The sequence below is a fragment of the Boleophthalmus pectinirostris genome, unplaced genomic scaffold (assembly GCF_026225935.1).
Source record: "Boleophthalmus pectinirostris isolate CB_2022bp ecotype Guang Dong unplaced genomic scaffold, ASM2622593v1 HiC_scaffold_8, whole genome shotgun sequence".
In the NCBI taxonomy this organism is placed as follows: Eukaryota; Metazoa; Chordata; class Actinopteri; order Gobiiformes; family Gobiidae; genus Boleophthalmus; species Boleophthalmus pectinirostris.
Window position 1 is genome coordinate 15,719,326 of NW_026571515.1, and position 22,261 is coordinate 15,741,586.

At 36.9% G+C, this 22,261-nt stretch overlaps 3 protein-coding genes across 4 annotated transcripts; 2 read left to right on the forward strand and 1 right to left on the reverse strand.

Annotated features, from left to right (window-relative positions):
- Positions 1-1,298: 1,298 nt before the first annotated feature.
- zgc:113363 (uncharacterized protein LOC791449 homolog) lies at positions 1,299-11,222 on the reverse strand. 2 transcript variants are annotated; one of them, XM_055166268.1, is made up of 5 exons: positions 10,784-11,222; positions 10,003-10,106; positions 8,895-9,032; positions 7,219-7,329; positions 1,299-5,033 (listed from the first exon to the last, which is right to left on the reverse strand). In XM_055166268.1, the coding sequence occupies exons 2-5, from the start codon at positions 10,103-10,105 to the stop codon at positions 4,771-4,773; spliced, it is 615 nt and encodes a 204-aa protein (XP_055022243.1). In that variant the 5' UTR covers position 10,106; positions 10,784-11,222; the 3' UTR covers positions 1,299-4,770. The 2 variants fall into 2 exon arrangements, with proteins under 2 accessions (XP_055022243.1, XP_020774101.1); XM_020918442.2 differs by having other exon boundaries at positions 7,219-7,332.
- A 1,035-nt stretch (positions 11,223-12,257) lies between these two features.
- LOC129412339 (CXXC-type zinc finger protein 1-like) lies at positions 12,258-14,882 on the forward strand. The gene is made up of 4 exons (XM_055165892.1): positions 12,258-12,368; positions 13,334-13,491; positions 13,576-13,676; positions 14,740-14,882. The coding sequence occupies exons 1-4, from the start codon at positions 12,366-12,368 to the stop codon at positions 14,880-14,882; spliced, it is 405 nt and encodes a 134-aa protein (XP_055021867.1). The 5' UTR covers positions 12,258-12,365.
- Positions 14,883-14,933: 51 nt separating this feature from the next.
- LOC110154453 (CXXC-type zinc finger protein 1-like) lies at positions 14,934-21,223 on the forward strand. The gene is made up of 7 exons (XM_055166141.1): positions 14,934-14,987; positions 15,264-15,419; positions 17,098-17,274; positions 17,375-17,470; positions 18,556-18,764; positions 19,432-19,640; positions 21,113-21,223. Exons 2-6 carry the CDS (start codon positions 15,282-15,284, stop codon positions 19,610-19,612), a joined length of 801 nt encoding a protein of 266 aa, XP_055022116.1. The 5' UTR covers positions 14,934-14,987; positions 15,264-15,281; the 3' UTR covers positions 19,613-19,640; positions 21,113-21,223.
- Positions 21,224-22,261: the final 1,038 nt, after the last annotated feature.

Consider the following 22,261-nt stretch of genomic DNA (forward strand, 5'->3'; position numbering starts at 1 on the left):
AGGTCTCAAACAATAAAGAAAAATACTTTTAATTTTCAGTCCTGTTCAAAAGTGTAGTGGAGTAGAAAGTACAGATACCTGCTCTCAGATGTAGTGAAGTAAAAGTAAATAGTTCTCACTTTAAAATACATTTAAGTAAAGTATAGATACCTAAAATATATACTTAAATACTACTTTTACTTTGTTACATACCACTACTGGTTAGTAGTACTTCTAAAAGATAAAAGTTGGGTCTCATAGTTCGTTAGTGTATTTCGGGCTGTTCTTGTTTGCTCGTCTAAACTAATACTTTCTCATAAGGGAAAACTTTATATCTCTTCACATAAAGGACCACAGTTATTTCATGCTGGACTCATGCTGTATTATTTTTGTATTTTTGTATGTTTATGATTTTACTTTTACTTCAGTGTTAAGTAACCTTCAACAGGGGACAGCTACGTAAAACTGATTCTTCCATTTAATCACTTCCAGAGTCAAATCAAAATCATCTTTTTCACAATTTTTATGTTTTAATTTCTTTACTAACTCAATTAACCATTTTCTTCTTCCCAAGCTTTTTATTCCATTTGTTTATATACATCCATGTTTCCTTAAAGGTGCACTGCGTAACATTTCTAGTGGAGGGTCCGTCACGTGCTTGTCTCCATGGAAATGTTATTGCTTTGTCTAAAATGTTCCACAGTAAACCTGTCTACCTACCTACACTACATTACAAATCAGATCTGTGGAGTGTCGCTTTTATTCACAGAAGGAACGATTGTATTTTTGAGCCTTAGAAACACCAATAATGAATTCTAGATGTGTATGTTTAATGTCATATCATGGAATATTTCAAGCAAAGCAATAAAATCTCCATGGAGACAAGTAGGTATCGAACCCTCCACCACAAAAGTTACGCAATGTGCCTTTTATTATGTCTTATTTGATGCACTGATTTGTCTTTAAGTGTGTGAATTTAAGGGATGTAAGCGGCTTTTGGGGCGCATAGAAAATAAAATCATGTTGTCAGTTATTTGCCTAAAACTAAACCAGATCTATGCTATTCCCTCGTTAAGTTACTGTTATGATTTGTAGATTTTCAACCCTTTATTTTTGCTGTTTTTTCAGTTTTTGTAATTATTTTCCCTGTTACCATTAAAAGTGATTTCATGCTGAAGCTCTTAAACAAGGGAACAACATTCGTACAGCTGTCTGTCATATTTTATAAATGTGTATTTCATTTATTATCCAATTCTTGTGTTTGTTTTACAAAAAAAACATATTTTTTAATAAATGAAAAAAAAAAAAAGAAAGAAAACTGCTTTGATTTGCTTGCTTTATTTATAGTCACACATTATTCTTGTTTTAGTATGAAAAAGCACAAGACCATTATCACACTCTTCTGTCCCGGTTCACTTTCATTTGTCCCTTAGGAGCACTTATAAATAAAAATATTAAATTAATGTAGCTCATGTCAAGTCATTTAGCGTCTTTTTTTTTATTTTATTTTTTTTATCACAGTTGTTTAGTAATTTTAACAAACAAGTGTTTACAAGTACAGTTGAGACAAGGTCAGTCTGTATACTTTTATGCTTCATATCATCACCAGGTGGCGCTGTTGTAACATATTCCAGACCACAGAAGTTCTGGCGTTAGAGTTTTGGATCGCAACAAGTTTCCATGTCAGTGAAACCACCAGAGGGAGACAGAGGAGCACAGTGACGACTTGTTAAAGGGCCCATAATACAATATTTTCTGATGTGTTATAATGTTGTTTATGCATCAAAAACCTACTCAGAGTTGTGTTTTGTTTCTTTCACACATGTTTAACACACAAACTCTGCATCTCAAACAGAAAACACTGTACCACCTTGTGATGTATAAAGAAGTGGACAAAGTGAGTGTGACGTCACCCCTTGCGCTCGGCTCTAGTCAAATGAAACTCAGTTACAGGAGCAAATTTGGAGCCAAGTTCCATATTACAAATTTATTTACGGACAAAATTGCTAAATAAAACACCAGGATCATGTAGAGACTTAATATGAACATTTTAAGACAAGGTTCACTGCAGCAGTTACAGAGACAGGTGACAGTTTTTCATTGTTAAGTCAATTGGAGCCAGAGTCAGTGGAGAGGGAAGTGCCCCCACGCTCACTTCCTATTTGGAACGCGTTCATTTATAAATACAGTGTACAGGCACAGTAGGGGTCATCTAAGGCAGAGGGCCCCATCCTATTTTCCTTGAATCGTTGACATTGATTTTTATTGTCGTGTGCAAAGAGAAGCGGAGTCACTTTAGGAGACAGAAAAACAGGAAGGGGGCCCCACTGCCACAGCAAATCTGCTCAGTTTGTAGATTTCTCAGCTGTCAATCACGCCCACAGCAGGGGAGAGGGAGTGGACAGAACCTGCCTCTCTCCTCACTGCAGATTTATGGGACGGGCCTGAAGTGCGTCCAAACAGGAAACAGGAAGTACAGTGTGCTAGCAGTGATCTTCGACCTCTGGCAACATCAAAAATACAAAACCTGAGGAACAGACAGTGATATCCTGTGACCGAGTACATAACACAACAGGCATTGTTTCCTGAACACTGCCTCCTGCCCTTGAGTTCTCACATCAGCCTGAATGTTCTCACAGAAGAACAGGGAGCATGGGGGGGTTGTTGGTTCAACTCTGTGGTTCTGTTCATTTTGCCATTGTGCCTTTTACCTTGATTTGTGAATAGATGTAAACAGATTTTATTTTCTACATAAACATGCTATGTTGTTAATAACAGCAGGAGGTGAACTCTTAACTGTAAATATAAATGGACACACAAGCCGCAGGATTCCAAATAGGAAGTTCGCATGAGGGCTCTTCCGGTTCCTTCTGACCCTAGCTCCTATTGACTTACATTCAGTGGCAGAGTTAACAATTTGGGGGCCTGGGTGAACTTGAGTTTGGCGCCCTCACTATAATGCACCATTTTATTTATTTATTATCTATTTTGCCCCATTGTTCTTGAGACACGCACATCTCTATTTGAATTATGGTGGATTGTCTTATTAGTTAGGGAGCCTACTAGATAACCAGAGCTGATTCATTAGCCAGTTTCACTCCGTGAAAACTGTCTGACCTCGCAGCATTAGGATCCCTTCGCTCAGCGGTAGACGGGTTCTTTTTTTAATTTAACCAATCATTGCTATTTGGTCGTGACGCATGTAATGCACCACTAACAGGGATAACTGGTATATTAAGCCTTTACCAAATCCTGTAGGAACAAGGGCAATAACATCTTTCCCCTTGATAAAATTCATCAAACATTCTCTTTGTTCCGGCTTTAAATCCTCAATCTCAGGAATCGTTGCCAACACAGAATGTATGGCTCTTCACTGATTGGCCGGTTTGTAGATTCCTGACCTAGTCGCTGGAGAGAAATGAAATTGTGTGGAGGCACTAGGTGGCACCAGCGTGACTATAGATAACCAGAGCTGAAAGTAGTTTCATTTTTTTTGCTAGTATTACATTTTTGTTTACATCCATTATATATGATTATGATTATGCTATGATTATGTTCAAATCAGGGTCAAGCTGATTCGTCCGTTCTAATGTGAAAGGGGGGGATGCTTTGACAGTTGAAATAGATTTGACAGTCATTTACAATTCTGATGATTTTATTTATTTATTTTTTGTTTAAAAGTAAACTACTCTCATTTAATGTCATATTGAGAGAAAATCTAATTGCTCTGACGCCTTGGCCATTAGTGGCACTGAGGGCAGTTGATTGGGGACCCTGCCTACTGTTGCCTCTGTTTACATTATAATATTGTCACTCACTCTCTCACTCTCTGTACCTGCTGCTGTGAGCCTTCATAATGTAGTCTTAAAATGTTCGTATTAACCCGCTCTACATGATGCTGGTGTTTTTATTTCACTGTTTTGTCTGTTAAAAAAATCCTGTTCATAATATTGACCTTGGTTCCAATTTCGCCCCTGTAATGGCTGGCATCATGAGCGTCGTTTGACTGGAGCCGAACGCTGTGGGTGAAGTCACACTCACTCACTCCACTTCTTTATACAGTCTGTGGTTCTTACAGAGGGATTATTGGGTAATTGGGTCATTATAGTTGGAAAATCTTTGCACTATGTAACTTTTCTGATAAAGTGTCTCCTATACCTGCCTGTCTTTGTGGAGGTGTTATTCTTTTGCCAATGAAGAATGTTCCACAGTATGGCATTAAGAATGTTTTTCTGCTTTTGTTTCATTACAGCTGCTTCAAAATACCTTGAAATGCCAGCGTCCTGTATGAGCAGGGTCACCTCACCACAGATCTGACCTGTAACTTGTCCTTGTAAAGTCGCCAGCTTGTCTCCATGGAGATAGATTTAATTGTCAGACATTGTGAACATTTTATTAAATTACTTTGTTCCCATGTTTAGTCTTGGTTTAGACCTGGCTTGGACTTGGCTTAGTCCTGGTTCAGACCTGGTTTAGACTTGGTACAGTCTTGGTTCATCTTTGGTGCAGAACTGGTTCAGACCGGTTTTAGTCCTGGTTCAGAACTGGCTTGGACTTGGTTTAAACTTGATTTTAACTTGGTTTAGCTTTGGTCCAGAACTGGTTTAGACCATTTTTAGTCCTGGTTCAGATCTGGCTTGGACTTGTTTTTTCTTTGGTCCAGAACTGGTTCAGCCCTGTTTAAGTCCTGTTTTATTCCTGGTTCAGACCTGGCCTGGACCTGGTTTAGACTTGGTTTATCTTTGGCCCCGAACTGGTTCAGGCCGGTTTCAGTCCCGGTTTAGTTCTGGTTCATGTGGGGAAACAGATAGAACAACACTCGAGGCAGATCTCCAGACAGTCTGCAGATCCACAGCAGGTTTCTATGACTCCACACTCATCTGTGCATCCCGCATCCAGACAGCAACAGCCAATCAGAGCGTCCGAACAACAGCAGGCCCCGCCCATCTCTGCACAGGCCGCGCCCCCTCCACAGAGCAGACACTGAACCAGGGCCGAGCACAGAGACGAGAGCTCACAGAAGAGACAGGCCAGCAAACAGTGAACACAACAGTCTGTAAAACAACACAGAAAGTCAACAACGACTGCTGCTTTTACTTGTCTCTTTTGATTTGTCATTGGAATGTTCCACAATATGGCATTAAACAGCTCTATTTTACATTTATTCAATTATAGGTGGTTTTATAGCTGAAAAATACCTAGAAAAACAAACATTTTGACTGTCAGTAGGGTCACCTCTCCACAGATCTGACCTGTAACTTGGCCTGGTTTGATCATCATGAAAATAGAAAGGTTTAATGCCATACTGTGAAACATTTCAGACAAGAGGAATTTGATGGACCCTCCACCAGAAAAGTTACACAACACTGTTCTAGCTCACATATTTTGATTTTTAATGTTATCCTTGTTATTATTACAAGGTGAAAGAAATAGTAATAATAATATCTGAACCTGCTTGTCTCCATGGAGATTTTATTGCTTTGCCTGGGTTAGGCTACAGAGGTGGACACTATAGAACATGAATCTAGTTTCTATTCTGATGACGGTTGGAAATATTTCAGTTTATCTTTCACATACAGGTGCTTATCTCCCTCGCCACATGTGCTCACAGGGCAGGTCTGCAGGGAGCAGTGTAAAAAGTACTCAAGTATAGTACTATTCAAAGTTCTAATCAGTTATAGTTGCTTTATGTAATTTTTCCAACAGTTAGAAGTGGTGGAACATAACAAATTAAAAGTAATAAAGTACTTTCCTTAAGGGTGTATTGTGTTAAATAAATTTTAGGTATCAGTACTTTACTCAAGTACATTTTAAAGTGGATACTTTTTACTTTCACTTCATGACATTTGAGAGCAGGTATCTGTACTTTCTAACAGAGGTGGGACCAAGTCATTGTTTTGTGAGTCTCAAGTCTTTGACCTCAAGTCTGAGTCAAGTCCCAAGTCAAATACAGATAAGTTCAAGTCAAGTCATGAGTCCACAGCTTATAAGTCCAAGTCAAGTTCAAATCATCCGGTTTGAGCTTCAAGACAATTAAAGTCTTTAAACCAAAGTACAAAATATAGCTTTGATTTTCACATTTTATATGAATTTTAAATTAAACTGTACTTCAAAGTCATGATATATTTATATATGAGTATTTATATAACAGTTATGCATTTTTTTCCTTTTTAAATGTCTTGACAAGATCTTAGTGCAAATTATTACAGTCAGAACAAAAATAATTCACATTTTAAAGGGCTAAATAAGTCATTTTGTCATCGTCATGTCGTCTGCAATGAAATGGAAGGATCATGTTCTATGTAGTTCCCTCTGTTTGACTGTATTGTTCTGTATATTACTGTAGTACATTTCAGGATATTGCAGTACTTCATTTACATCCAAAGTAACAAACAGAAGTGGGAGGGACACATTCCAGTTTGTTCCTGTAAAATTCAGCACCGCATTTATCAACTGTAAAGAGAAAAGTATTTTCTATAAAAATATATATTTTTAGAGGAAGCATCAAGTCTTCTCAGGTCACTGGGTTCAAGTCCAAGTCGAGCCCCAAGTCTTAGTCCATTTAAATTTTTATCAAGTCAAGTCTCAAGTCCTAAAAATTGTAAGTCCAGTCTGACTTGAGTCCACTACATTTTTGAACAGGACTGAAAAAGAAAAGTATTCTTTATTATTGTGTGAGACCTGCTGAAAAGGCTGAGGGTTTATTTTTAACAAGTAGCTTGAGCAAAAAAAAGATTTATTTTTTTTTAAACTAGAACAAATTATCAATTAAACTGTTTGAACAAATCTTTATCAAAATCACTACATTTGAAGCTTCATTAGATCTCAGAATCTGCATGAAATACTTTTATTTTTTACTCTTTAAGTACATTTTTAAACAGGTACTTTAATATTTTTACTTAAGTAGATTTTATCATGTGATACTTTCACTTAGTTTCATTAGTACTACAGTATTTCTTTGCTCCAGTATCAGTACATTTACTTAAAGGTGGAGGGTCCGCCACAAACTTGTCTTCATTCACAATATGGCATTGGACTTTATCTATTTCCATATATACAAGTATGTGACACCACCAGGCCAAAAGCTCAAAGTTCAAATCCATGCTTTTCTGAACAACAAACACTGATAATTAAATCAATGCAAGATAGATGACTTTAATGCCATACAGTGGAACATTCTGAGCAAAGCAAAAACATCTCCATGGAAACAAGCAGGCGACAAAAGTTTTAATGTCTGACCTCCTTCTGCCGCTTGTTTGATGTGGGCGTCGGTCATATTGGGGGCGGGGCTTGTGTTTCTCTGATTGACTTTTTGATGACGATCCTGAAGGGAACTGCTGGAACTGTTTTCTACTGAGAGAGAAAAGTTATGAAAAGTTAAGTTACAGTTATTACAAAAAATAAATTGATGCTTAGCAGTATCATCACACTGGGGGTGTTCTACATGGATACATATTGGTAGATTGTTCACAAGATACCTCAGAGATATATTGTACACATTAGCAAACAGCCAATTAAGTTTTAAGATGAAAACTCAAGAAAAACAGTGCAAAATGGTAGAGATGTAACAATAACCAAAATATCGTGATATTGTATCGTCAAAATTCTCACAATAATATCGTGGACTTTCACAATATATCAAATTATGAGTCTGCTTGCTTAAATTCATTGTTATTGACAGCAACAGTTTAAAAAAAACAGGAAACGACATAGACCATAATGCTTTGCTCTGTTTAAGTGTAGACTCCATGAAGAATTAACTGCTAATAATAATAATCATAATTTTTTGAATGTTAGTTCTTTGGATGATGACAGAACCAAAGTCTTGTGAAGGTGTTTAAAAAGAAAAAGTAGCATATTCACAGTTTTGTTTAGCCTCCACAAAATATTGCAGTAAATATCGTACAGTGAGATGCATACTGTGAAAATATCATACTGAGAAATTTGGGTATTGTTACATTCCAAAATGGTCTGGAATGTTCCACAGTGTGACATTAAACAGCTCTGTGATACATTTATTCAGTTACAGGTGATTTTATAGCTCATAAATACCTAGAAAAACCATTCCAGCATTCTGACTGTGAGCGGGGGTTAAGTTTAGCCTCTTCACAGATCTGAACTGTAACTTGGTCTGGTTTGGTCTCCATGAAAATAGAAAGGTTTAATGCCAGACTGTGAAACATTCCAGACAAAGCAGCAACATGTCCATGGAGTAGGGGTGTAACAATATCCAAGTCTCATGATACGATATCGATATCACGATTAGAGATGTAACAATATCCAAATCTCTCGGTACGATATTTTCACATTATACATCTCATGGATATTTATTGTGATATTTTGTGGAGGCAAACGAAACTGTGAATATGCTACTTTTTCCTCTTAAAATGCCTTGACAAGACTTAATCCAAAGATCTAAAACTTAAAAGTGCGTAGCACTGTTATTTCTTCATGTAGTCTGAACTTAAATGGAGCAAAGGATCATGGTCTATGTAGCTCCCTCTGTTTTTTTTTTTTAGCTATTGCTGCACCATAACTCTTAATTTAAGCAAAGATGTTTGTAATTCGATATATTGTGACTGTCCACGATATTATTGTGGGAACTTTGACGATACGATATCACGATATTTCAGTTACTGTTACATCTCTAACACAAAGAAAAGCATTTGATGGACCCTCCACCAGAAAATTACACAATACACCTCTAAACAACACATTTTCAGGAGCCTGACAGTTATTATTATTATTATTTTTTTTTTTAAATCAAATTGTGTTAAAATAAAGCTTGAATTAAAGTCTAACATTGCCTCAGACAGAGCAGAGCCTACAGTTAGCATCACACCCCCAAGGAATATTCATCATCAGCTGCAAAGTATCAATAGATCAATGCATAGATTAACATTACAGTGTCTAACCTGTCTGTGGTTGGGAGGAGGGGGAGGAGCCAAGAAGAAGCTGAGTGTTGTCACTGGACGATAAACTGTCCGTCGCCGAGCACCCGCTGCTGATGTTGCAGTCCTCTGACCCATCCAGACCAGGGGGCGCGGCCTGGTCTGGTATTTGGTCAAACCAGAAAAGATTATTACAGTGAATGTCAATAAATATCTGTGTTTTTCTTCTTACTCAGTCATAGTTTAAGGTTTCAAAAGAAAGGGCATCCGGTGTAAAGACTTGAACCACCAATAAATACAATGTGTTTTTATTCATGATTTAAAGGTGCACTATTGTATGTAACTTCTTGTTTAAACCTGCTTGTTTCTATGGAGATGTCTGGAATGTTCCACAGTATGACATATGACTAGTTATCCAGAGTGCTGGAGACGTGTGGAGACACTTTTTTAAAATATTCCATCCAGTCCTTGTATTTGCAGAGGTCACTGGTGCTAGGCTAGTGCATGTCAATGGCCATAGTTATCCTGCCACTAAATACAGTCTTACCCACTTCACAAAACACCCGAAGCAAAACTATTACGCCAGACTGTCGATGTAAATGTTTGTGTCAATAGAATCATTTTAGAAGTAAAAACAACCTTGCATTTGAAGGATTTATGTCTGAGCAGCAGCAGCGAGTTGTACTTCCTGATAGAAAGCTTGACAGCGGCGGACTGATTTATGAAAAAATAGTCCCTCAACATGCGACGATTCATGCGATGCAAGGTTAGTTTTATTTCAAACATTATTCTATCAACACAGACATTTACATCGACAGTCTTTTGTAATAATTGTTTTGCTTCGGGTGTTTTGTGGAGTGGGTAAGACTGTTTTTAGTGGCAGGATAACTATGGCCATTGGCATGCACTAGTCTAGCACCAGCCACCTCTGCAAATACAAGGACTGGATGGAATATTTTTTTTTAAATTTCTCCACACGTCTCCAACACTCTGGCTCACTAGGAAAACTCCAAACTGTCCCTTTAATACCATGCTGTGCAACATTCTAGATAAACTTTTCCAACCAGAAAAGTCACACACTCTCAGAGGACAGTTTAAAGTTAAAGTTAAAGTTTAAAGTTTTCTCTCTCACCTGTGTCGTGATGTGGCAGGATCCCATTGGCTGTTGGCTGAGCGACGATCGATTCTGATTGGTCCACACTTGTCTTATTCTGTTGAACCGATGTCTCATCCATTCTTGAATGTACAGAAGGTAATTACTTATTATATAAAGGTTTCTGTATTAAACAAAATGGATTCTTGTAGCTTTATGATGTTGTTACCTCTTCAAAAACAGAACTGGAGTTGTCTTTTTTTCCATTCACACATGTTTGAGTAACCCTTTATTATTATCTGTTTACATCTCAAACGCTCAACTTGCTCTGTTCCACTTTGTGATGTCATGCAGTGATATTATGTATTATTAAACAATAGTTAAACATGGTTCTCTGGTGATTCTGGAGGTCTGAATCTCACCATTTAAATAATAACTGAATTCATAAAACTTTTTTTTTTCTAATTTGCAGTAACCACAACAAAAAAATAAATAAATAACTCAGTATTACAAATGCCAAACTTTCTGTGATCTTTTGCTGTTTGAATTTAAAGTTCTCAAAATCATAAAGCTTAGTTAACTAAAGCTAACTAAAATAAAAGATAGGCAACTTAGTGCATTAAGAAGTGAAAATATCCATCTATGTACAAAAATCTAAACATTTCTTTAATACATGGTTCAAGTTAGGCAGCTAAATTAGTCTAAATTTCTGCTGGCCTGGAATATAAAGTCAAACAAATAAAAACTAGGCCTACAAACTTGACTTCCCCGCTCATAATACACATACATTTATATTTAATTATGAATATTATTGTCTCACCTGCAAAAATAGCAGTTTTTATTCCTCTGTTCTTGAGTTATCGTCCAAATGTCTCTCTCAGAACTTCAGCGTCCTTCTTGATATGTTCCATCTTAGATCTTGGTTCATTCTCTCATCTGCGTCTGTCCAAAATGTTGCTAGAATAATTTAGATTTTCTGTCAGAAGCATAATCCGGTGGTACTATTTTAACAGTCCCAGTTTCGTTTTTAGTTTTAGATTTATTCCTGGTTAAAACTCAGATCATCTCCTGTTCAGACCTGAGTCAGATCTTTGTGGTCTATTTCTTCTTCTCTTTTTCTGATTGTCCTTTTAATGTTGAAGAAGTCCTTGGTTAAATCAAATTCCTGTTCCGTGCTGGTTTGGAGCAGACTGTATATTGGTCTCTTTTGTCCCGTTATGGTTTGTGGTCTGTCTGAGCTCCTCCTGTTTCCTCTGAGCTCTTTTATCTGTTCGACAAAGACACGCTCTGAATTGTGAATACTTCAGCTTTCTCTCTGAACCAAATCATATTTACTCTAATAACTACATATAGTTACTTTATGACAATGCTTTCTTTTTAGTCACAGTTTACCTCATATAAAGCTAATTTCATAGTGTAAGAAAGTAAATTGTATGCCAGGATTATACAGTTTTGTATAGCCATTATAGCTTTAAAGGTCCTATATTACACACAATTGACTCCTGTGAACGTTAAGACATGTTATAATGTTGTTATGTCATCAAAAACAGACCTGGAATTGTGTTTTGGTTTATTCACACATGTTTGAGTGAGTTTATTATTAGTTGTAGATCTGATGTTAACCTTAGTTTAGTAGAGATCGGCAATTTCAAGGCTGAAATTATCTAAATGTTTCTAGTGAAGGTGTATGGAGTTTAAAAACACAGCGGTGCATTTCCACATTACCACATGACATCACAAGGTGGAGCAGAGTCAGTTTGAGAGAAGAACGCAGCCTAAATATGCAGGATTTGTGTGTTAAACATGCGTGAATGAAACAAATCACAACTCCAGGTCTGTTTGTGATGAGGAAACAACATTATAACAGGCCAGAAAATAGAGAAATATTGTCCCTTTAAATATATATCCTTATATAATGGAACTTTTTAGGCTGATATGGCTACTAAAACATTAAAACCATATAGGGTACTTTTGTTTTCACTTTCCAAGTTTTGAGGTTTTCCACATGTTTGTCTAGAATTTGTGTATTTTAATGTATTGTTTTGTTTGTGGACTTTTTAGTAGCAAAAAAACAAAACAAAAAAACAACACACTAATAGATGTCAACAGCACATAAAAAAGTTGACTACTACTGTTGACTACTGAGTGATTACGCAGATGTATTTTAGTGTAATACCCATTCTGACCAGTAGATGTCCTCAATGCGCTGGACCCAGTGTAATCCAGCGCATCCACGTTTCCAGATTGGGCACGGCAGAAGAAGACGCGGCGGAAAACAAAGCGATTTCTGCAAAAAAATTCCCGATTTTCCCCAAATGTTATAATCTACAAAAGCTTCACACGACAGGAGTTACAGAGAATCACGAGTAAAGGAATAGAAAACAATACAACCGTTTCTCGCGATGGTGAGTGTTGGATTTGTTAGATGCAGATGTTGATGGAAACTGCAGCATCCTTTTGCACAAAATCTCAAACGGAGCTAAATCCGCAGGAAAGTGGCTAATCTGCTTAATCCTAATAATGTATTTAACTCAAAGGTTCGCAGTGGAAGTGGCGCTGTTTTTGCGTAATTAATGCACGCACGTGTAAAAAGACAGTTATTCACTCTTAACTACAGCGCATCCTCACATCTGGAACCCAAACTCATTTTTATTAGGCTAAAAAAAAGCAATTTCGTTGTTTAAAATCAAAAGAAAATGTCTGCTTGTGTATAGCCAATTGAAAATGATAGTAAAATATGTCTGATGTGAAATAAAATTATGAATTAAACAGTAGAAACAGCGATTCTTGTATTTAGTTTAAAGTTTAGCGCTCTTATTAAACATTAAACATTTTGTGATTGGTTTTACAAATTAAAGTATCTATTTTTGGCATTGAGCTATACAGAAAGGTGTATATTATGTATTTAAGTTATTATTTACATGATGAGTAGGATAAGCATTTTGCTGTCATCATATTTAGAAAAAAAGTTCATTGCCATATTGAAAGTGAACCAAACTCAGAAACTACAGATTTGCTTTGGTGATGTTTTGCGACATAAAGGATAAATAATAATAGTGAAATGTTAATAATTAGGATAAAAAGGTATGCAAATAAGGTAAAATAAGTTTAAAATAAAAATAAATTTACTTTTATTGAATATAAATACAAATATTCATCTTTTTGTGATTTTGGCTTCACATCTTTAAGAGAATTTTTTTTTTTCAGTTTTTCTATTTACTACTTTGGGACAGTTATTGTTGTCAGTTATAGATGCCAACATATTATTATACATTACAAAGGTCTTCAAAATAGTGCACAAGTGAGGAAAATACATAGGCTTTAGGCTATATAAGGAATAACTTTGTCTTTGTTTGTTGATTTTTGTGAGGCTGAGGAGGCAGCAGCTGAACATGGTCCAAAGGAGGAAGATGAGGACCAGGATCCGGGAAGTAAAACACCTGAACAGAAAAGGCCTGTCGCCGTGGAAACTGCATCTGCTCCAGTGTACTGCCTCTGCAGAAAACCAGACATCAACTGTTTCATGATGTGAGTGCCGGGATCTGGTTTAGTCCTGGTTTAGTCCTTGTTTATGAAAACGTATTGAAATATTTCTGTGTTTAATTTGTTCAGAGGGTGTGACAGTTGTGCTGAGTGGTTTCATGGAGACTGTATTGGTATATCAGAGAAAGCCGCTAAACCCATACGAGTCTGGTACTGTCCTTCATGTCGAGGTGAGTTCACAGCTGATGTTTTCATTTTGCTGTTTTGTCTGTAAATAAATTCTTATTACTTGTATGGAACTGGCTCCAATATTGGTGAATAGGCTGTGTCTGAATGAATGAATGAATAATGCACCGAATTGTAAAGCAACTTTCAGTGTCTGCAAAAGCACAGTATAAGACTAATGCATTATTACTATTGTTATAAATGCAGTCCGATGTGCCACTGACTATATTATATTTATTCACTATTCCAAATAATAAAACTTCATTAGGTTCACATTAGAGATGTAACGATATCCAAATTCCTCTGTACTATATTATCATGATATGCACGTTATGGTACGATATTTATTGTGATATTTTGTTGAAGCTAACAGAATTGTGAATATACTACTTTTTCCTTTAAACATGTTGTGTCATAAACCAAAGAGTTAAGATCAAAAAGTGCTTAATAAATAATTTCATTGGACTGAAACAGAGCAGAGGGTGATGGTCTATGTAGTTCCCTCTGTTTCTTTTAGCCATTGCTGCACAAAAACAATGAATTTAAGCAAAGAGACTTGTAATTTGATATATTGTGATGGCCCATGATATTATTGAGAGACTTTTGATGAAATATCACAATATTTTGGTCATTGTTACATTCCTAATTCACATACATTATATATATGCTCTACAGCAGGGGTCTCCAACCCGTAGCTCGGGAACTACCAGTAGCTGTTCACTCTCTGACAAGTAGCTCACCAAAGGATTTATGAATTCTATACATTATGCTTACCAGTAATAACCATTGTAAATGTGTCATTTTGATGCCTCTCTGTGCACTAATAGATGGATAATGGTTTATGTTTTATAATCATCTAAATGTATAAATCTAAGGCTCTTATATTTACTCAATTTCTTGCAACCACTAAAATGAGTAGCTTTCTTTTATCTTCATTTGGTAAGGGTAGCTCACCAGAGGAAAAAGGTTGGAGACCCCTGCAGTATACAGTATATGTTTTTCCCACCTGGTCATTTAGTAGTTTACAATTTTAATTTACATTTTCTTTTACATTTATTGTTTATTCAGAGAAAGACCCTTCATTAGAGATTAAATATCGTCCTAAAAAGTTAAAAGAGAAGGAGCCAGGACAAGAGACACTGGACAATGAGGAGTTCCCCCAGCCACCTTCAAACATGGATAAGAGGAGGGGCTCTCAGCAGGTAATGTAGCTCCTCCCTCCCCACACAAAAACACTTCCTACTTCCTGGTTTAGTACTGGTTTGATCCTGCCTAGTTTGCCCTACTTCTGTTTTGTCCTGTCCAGTCCTGTCCAGGTTTGTCTCTTGTCTAGACTTGCTTTAGATTTAAGATTATTTAGAGTATATGGACCCAGAATAGTCCTGGTTTAGTTCAAGTTGTAGTCCTGGATTAGTATTAGTTTACATCTGTTTTAACACTTGTTTGCTGTTGTCGTCTGTGCTTTGTGTTGAATTAGCCGTGGTTTTATCCTGGTTTAATCCCTGTCTAGTCTCGGTTTAACCCGTGTTTTAGCCTGGTTTAGTCCTGGATTAGTCCTGGTCTAATCCTGATTTTCTTCTTTTCTTTCCCAGATTAAACGCTCTGCTCGTATGTGTGGGGAGTGTGATGCGTGCCTCAGAACAGAAGACTGCTCTCAGTGCGACTTCTGTAAAGACATGAAGAAGTTCGGAGGTCCAAACCGGATCAGGCAGAAGTGTCGTCTGAGGCAGTGTGAAGTCAGAGCACGGGTGAGTGTTGTCAGTCAAACTCCTGGCCAATCACGAGTGTGTATCTGAAAAGGGGCGGGCTTTAAAAACAGCCTTTTATCCTTATTCAAATGCTGCTGGTCCAGTTCTGGCTTTGTTTACCTGGTTTTGTGTGGAGACTGTGAGGAGACTGATGTAAATGTAATAGAAATTGAGTTTAGTCCTGGTTTATAATTGTCTTATTTTATCCTAAAGGGGCTATATTCCTATTTGATGAGCTTTGTTATAATGTTATTTCCTTGTCAAAAACATACCTGGAGTAGTGTTTTCTCTCATTTACACAAACCCTGAATATTTAGTTCTTCTCTCAAACAGAAAACACTCTGTTCCACCTTTTGATGTCATGTGGTAATACAGGAAGTGCTCCACTGTGTTTTTAAACTCCATACGTCTTCAGTAGAATAATTTGGATGATTTAAGCACTGAAATTGTCAATCTTTTCTGAACAAAAGGTAAACGGTAGGTGTTAACATGAAAACTACAGCTTCATTACATCACAAGGTGGAACAGAGCATTTTGAGCTTTAGAGACAGACAAATAATAAAAAATTTATCAAACGTGTGCATGAAACAAAACACAACTTCATGTATGACACAAAACAACATTATAACATGGCTTAAAGCTCACAAGAGTCAATATTGCGTATTATAGGACTTTTAAAACAGTAAACCATTAATCCACTAAACCGAGTTATGCAATATTATTATTTCCCTTGTGTTTTAAAGAAAATAATTGTACAAAAATCCAGATTTTAGATGCAAACACATTTTTTTCTATTAAAATAATTATTCATGCATTTTCCAATTTGCCAACCATGATACTTCTACTAAAATAAACTTGTTCTGTTTTATTTTCTAGTTTAAAAAGTTTCCAAAGTTATTCTTCACTTTTCAAACACATTCCTAGCCTAGTTTTCATCACAATGACTTTATAAGCTTGTCTCTTCAGCTTTTAGAAGCCAGAGCAGAGTTTAAGCAAACAACAACTATCACACTAACCACACGCTTCCTGTTTCTTGGACAATATCAGATGTAGGCCTGTCACGATAAATACTATATATATTTATTGTTCAGTACATATAAGCTCCAACAATATATTTTTGGGCTCAGTATTTATTGTGTGTTCATTTACTTTGTAAACGTGGGGAGATTTGAGGTAATTTTGTTGTAATACAATTAAATTTGAGATGTAGAGGGTTGAATAAGTCACTTTTATGGATAATTATTGACAAATGATACTATATTCTATTCATTTGTTGCAGCTCAGGTCTTTTAATGATACTGTCTATTTTAAAATGGTTTACTGGGATTATCTTGTTTTATTGGTTTTGTATCAAGTAGTTTCCATATTATTGCTTATCGTAGTATATCTCTGTAGCTCCATTATATCAGGTTTGATTATTGTGACAGGCCTAGTTAGACGGAGGAAGTGCACAGTGGTCTAATTTGATCCTCAGAGCTTCTTTTATAATATATCTGGACTGGGGGAAGCCAAATTTTGCTCACATACATTTACAAAAATGGATACAGCCACTTTAAACTATTAACCACCTGGCTGAATAAGAAATTTACTAGAATTTTTTTCTGTGGTAATAAAAAGGCAAAACTAGTAGTTGCTATTTTTGCTGTTTTTATCTAATGTTGTCATCTTCTCTGAGTAGAAGATGCTCCGAGTGAAGGACGAGGAGGAGATGGTCGGCCGTCCACCTGTGAGGGGGCGGAGCTTGCAGAGGAAAGGGGCCGGGCTTCACACAGAGGACGAAGACGACGATGAAGCCTACAGCGAGAGTGAACTGGAGCTGTATGAGCAGTACAAGGCAGCTGGGTACAGAGATCTGGTGAGGAACAGTCATTTAAAATCCTATTAAAAGTTAATGGTACATCTGGTCCTGTGTGTTCTATTGATGTTAATGTTATTTGCCTTGTTTGATGTTGTAGGTTTGGCACAGTGAGGAAGAGGAGGAGGGGCAGTCTGTGAAGAAGGCTGTGAAGGTCAAACACGTGAAGAGACGAGACAAGAAACCAGAGAAGAAGGTACAGACTATTGCTGCTACTACTACTACTACTACTACTACTACTACTACTACTACTACAATTGTTGTACTTCTGCTTACTACTACTTTATTTATTGGTACTCCAACTACTAATGTGACTTAGACATATGGGCTGATTCCACATCGTCGATCTCTACACACTGCGTCTATAGATGTTTATTTTCCACTGTAGGTCCTGATCAGTCTCCACTGTTCAGAACGCTCCAAACAGAAAACAGAAATACATCCAGATTTTCAAAGTAAAAAAATACGCACAATACGCAGTTTTACATCAAATTACTAATAGATGTGGTCATAGTGGCTAAGCGAGGCTAGGCCTGGTTAGTACTTGGATGAAACTGTCATTGTGTCCTTAGGCAAGACACTTCACCCACATTGCCTAGTATGAAAGTGGTGTGTGTGTGAGTGTTGGTGGTGGTGGCAGCCTCGCGTCCGTCAGTCTGTCCCAGGGCAGCTGTGGCTACAATAGTATCTTACCACCACTGAGTGTGGAGTGAATAAACAATGAACTGTAAAGCGCTTTGGGTATTTTGAAAGGCGCTATGTAAATGCAATGATTAATTAAAAATAATGAATAGATGTTTTTATAGTTGTTGCTTTGATAATTGGGTTCAGCAGACTGTTAAGTCAGATTATGTCACTTAAACACAGAGAGGTGAAAACTTTATTGGACTCATTCATGTAACAGTTTAATGCCTAATTTCCCTTGTGGAGCAGAAAAACATGTGTCAACTAAAGAGTGACCTCACGTAACACAGTGGTGATCTGCTCTCCTGCTTCTGAATAAATAGTTATTTTGGTCTTAAATGGGGGCGTTTATTTCCCAAACTCTGGTCTCAACACACGCTCTTCTTGAGCTCCTCACAGCCCTGTGCAACAGAGCAGAGCTGCATAATGTGGAATCTTTATGTAAACTTGGTACAGCAAATATTTGGAAAGTTAAATATTTATACATACTTCCCTCTGATTCAAAAAAAAAAATCCAGTTTCTTTGCTTTTGTATTCTTGTTTTTTTGTTTTTGTTTTTTTAATGAAACTATGATGTTACTGATATTCTCCCATCAGAAATCTCAGGAGTCTGTGCATAAGGAGGAGCGTAAACACAAAGTGAAACAGCGTCACCGTGTGAGGGTCCGCCACAGTGAGCGCGGAGAGGGCGGGACTAAAGACTCTGCTTTGGGCTTGAGGCAGTGTCTGGGGCCTGGCTGTGTGGAACCAGCTCGCAATAACTCCAAATACTGCTCTGAGGACTGTGGCATGAAGCTCGCTGCTAAGTCAGTACTGTTTTATTTATGTCTTTGTGTATGGGATGGTGTGGGGGAGGGCATTACGTTTTTGTGTCTATTTTATTAAAACCAAAATAATAATAATAAAAAAATAATAAAATAAAAATAAATAATAAATAAATACACTCAACACTATTAGTAATACCTTGGACTTATATAGTGGCTTTTTTTGGAGGGGACATGCGCAGTAGAGTCAAGTTACAGTGGTACAGGAGCAACAGGAGTAGCAGATACTGACACACAAGCCTAGAGCACCCTCTCGTGGCTTCAGTGTGAAAATTTTAATATAAACATTGCACCGGAGTATAAGTCACTTATATGTGTGTAATCCCTCAGTGGTCCAGGTAGGTTCCATATTGGTCCATGGGCGTATCTATGTGCTCTTATACTTGTTCTGATACAGCTCAAGATCATTCTAAAGCTATTCAGGAATGACTCATTTCTGTCCTGTGACTCTAGTTTCAGTATCGATTAGTATCTGATTTTTGATACTTTTGACAACCTTATTAGTGAGTTATGATGAAAAATTCAGTTCTTTAGACTTCAACATTATTGATCCACTAGTATTTAAAAAGTTGTAAGAAGAACCAGAACAAAGATGAAATAATGATTGACAGGACAGGGTTATCTGTTCCTTATTCTTTTCTCTTTCCAGTCGTATCTATGAGATCCTGCCTCAGCGGATCCAGCAGTGGCAGCAGAGCCCTTGCATTGCGGAGGAGATGGGGCGCAGACAGTTGGAGCGGATCCGGCGAGAGCAGCAGGCCGCACGGCTTAAGCTCACCTGCTATGGAGAAACGCTTTCACGAACTGGAGGGGATCATTGCCAACGCTAAACTACAGCAGGTCCAGCATGACGAGGAGGTAACATTCAACCCACGCACACGCTAAGCACCCAGGCTGTTTCACTGATCTGTGCATATATTAGTGTTTCTATTAGTGCCTTTTAATACGCAAAATTGACATTTGTGTTGTGAACTTTTAGCCCTGATTATAATGTTATTGCCTCATGAAAAACATTCCTGGAGTTGTGTTTTGTTTCATAAATTTGAGTAATCATTTATTATTTGTGTGTCTTTCTCATTGGATAAACTGCACATCACTTTAGCGAGCATTATGTATCAAAATTACTTCGCTACACTGCTGCACGTATCACTAGGGCTGTACAATTAATTTAATTTTGATCGCTATTGCGATTTGTTTGACAAACGATCTCCAAACTCATATAATCGAGTTGGAATGATTTAGCTTAAGAAAGTTATTTTGGGATATTTTTTAATAGAAATAAGTACATTTATTTAATTTTTTTAATATAGAGATTGTAGAACAGCTGGATATAGTTTATTTTGGATACATTTATGTTTTTCTATGCGTTATTTTATGTTCAAAGTATATTTTATTCATTTTATGTTTTATACTTCGCAAAACTGCTCTAAGGTTCATATTTGTAGCCTATATTTTATTTTCAATTTGAAAGTTTTACTGAAATTACCAATAACAAAGGGTTGGGTTTTTTTTGAGAGAGAGAGAAATGCTGAATAAATGCATCGTGTAACTAAAAAAAATGGTTTGAATAATCATGATTTCAATATTGACCAAAATACTTGTGATAATAATTTTTTCCATAATCGAACAGCCCTATGTATCACTCATTGAGAAAATAAAATTGTAGAACGAAGTCAGTACAGAGCAGTAGACGTATGTTGGTGGGCATGATCGACAATATGGCGTCTTCAAAATAAGATTAAAGGTTCCTCAAACATGCACAAATCACTCCAAATACAATTTCCAGAGGGTAAATGAGAAGGAGGCTATACAGCTATAACATGATTAAAAGCTCTTAAAAGTCAATTTAGCAGGGATGTAACAATAACCAAAATATCGTAATATCGTATTGTCAAAAGTCTCACAATAATATCGTGGGCTGTCACAGTATATTTGTATATTTGTTTTATAAAAGCAACATCTTATAAACATAGGGAACTACATATCCCATGATTCATTTGAGCACAGACAAAATGAAGAAATATCTTTTTGACATGAATTCTTGGGATTATGATGGAAATAATTCACACCAAAATCTTGTTAAGGTATTTTAAAAGCAGAAACGTGTCCTATCTACAATTATATACGTCTCTCCAAAATATCGCAATAAATATCGTACAGAGAGATTTGGATATCATTACATCCCTACAATTTAGCCTAAATATGCAGGGTTTGTGTGTTAAACATGTGTGAATGAAACAAAACACAACTCCAGGTCTGTTTGTGAAGAGGAAACAGCATTAGAACAGAAAATAGTGTAATACAGGTCCTTTAATTGTCCCGTTTTGCAGGTCCCAGAGGGAGAGGGGGATGACACAGACCTCCAGATCTTCTGTGTGTCGTGCAGTCATCCCATCAACCCCAAGGTGGCGCTGCGTCACATGGAGAGGTGCTATGCCAAGGTGTGTATGAGCCCATAGAGGACTGTATTCATCACTAATGTTTTATTTTGTGAGCTAATTTGTGGATATGTGTCCTCAGTATGAGAGCCAGACCTCCTTCGGATCCATGTATCCAACTCGGATAGAGGGGTGAGTTTTATCTACGAAGGAAATTATCATGTCCACATCAGCCACACTATCTCAGCCAAGGCCCATGTATAGAAATATCTAAACTATGTCAGAATCTAAAATCATGTTAGAATCTAAAAAGTTTTGGTCGTAGAGGCCGATGGCACAGAGGGGCAGCCATACACTACTGGTCAAAAGTTTTAGAACACCACACTTTTTCCAGTTTTTTACTGTTTACTGTTGACCAAAACGTATTCTAAACTTCTGATTCATGAAAAGTGTCCACCTTTGGCAGATATAACAGCTGAACACACTCGTGGCTTGTTCTTTCTACAATAGAAATCAAATATTCTTCAGAAAGTACTTCCCAAGTCTTTTGCAAAAGTTCCCATAAATGTGTGGCACTTGTAGGTTGTTTGACTTTCACTCTTCTGTCCAGTTCATCCCAAATCAGCTCGATGGGGTTTAAGTCTGGAGTCTGTGCTGGACACTCCATGTTTTTATGTTTACCATCTTGTTCTTTTTTCCTGAGGTAGTTTTGGCAGAGATTGGACTTGTGTTTTATTTTCCTTTATTATCTTTTTTAACCTCTGGCTGTTCAGTTCTTACCTTTGTACCATTTCAAGCTCTTCATTGCACTTGCACGACTTGAATTGCAAAAAATAAAAAATAAAAAATAGGAAGCTGTAAATCTTTTGACTGGTAGTGTACATCCATCAGTCTATCCCAGGGCAGCTGTGGCTACAATTCTAGAATCACCACTAAGTATGGAGTGAATGCACTGTAAATAAAAAGTGCTATATAAATCAAATCCTTGAAAAAGTAGACTCAGTTAGGTTATCACAACTTCATGGTCAGACGCAATTAAATGTAGCCTTATGTTCTCACTGTTTCATTTTATGTCTACTGTGAATACAAAATTATACTTTA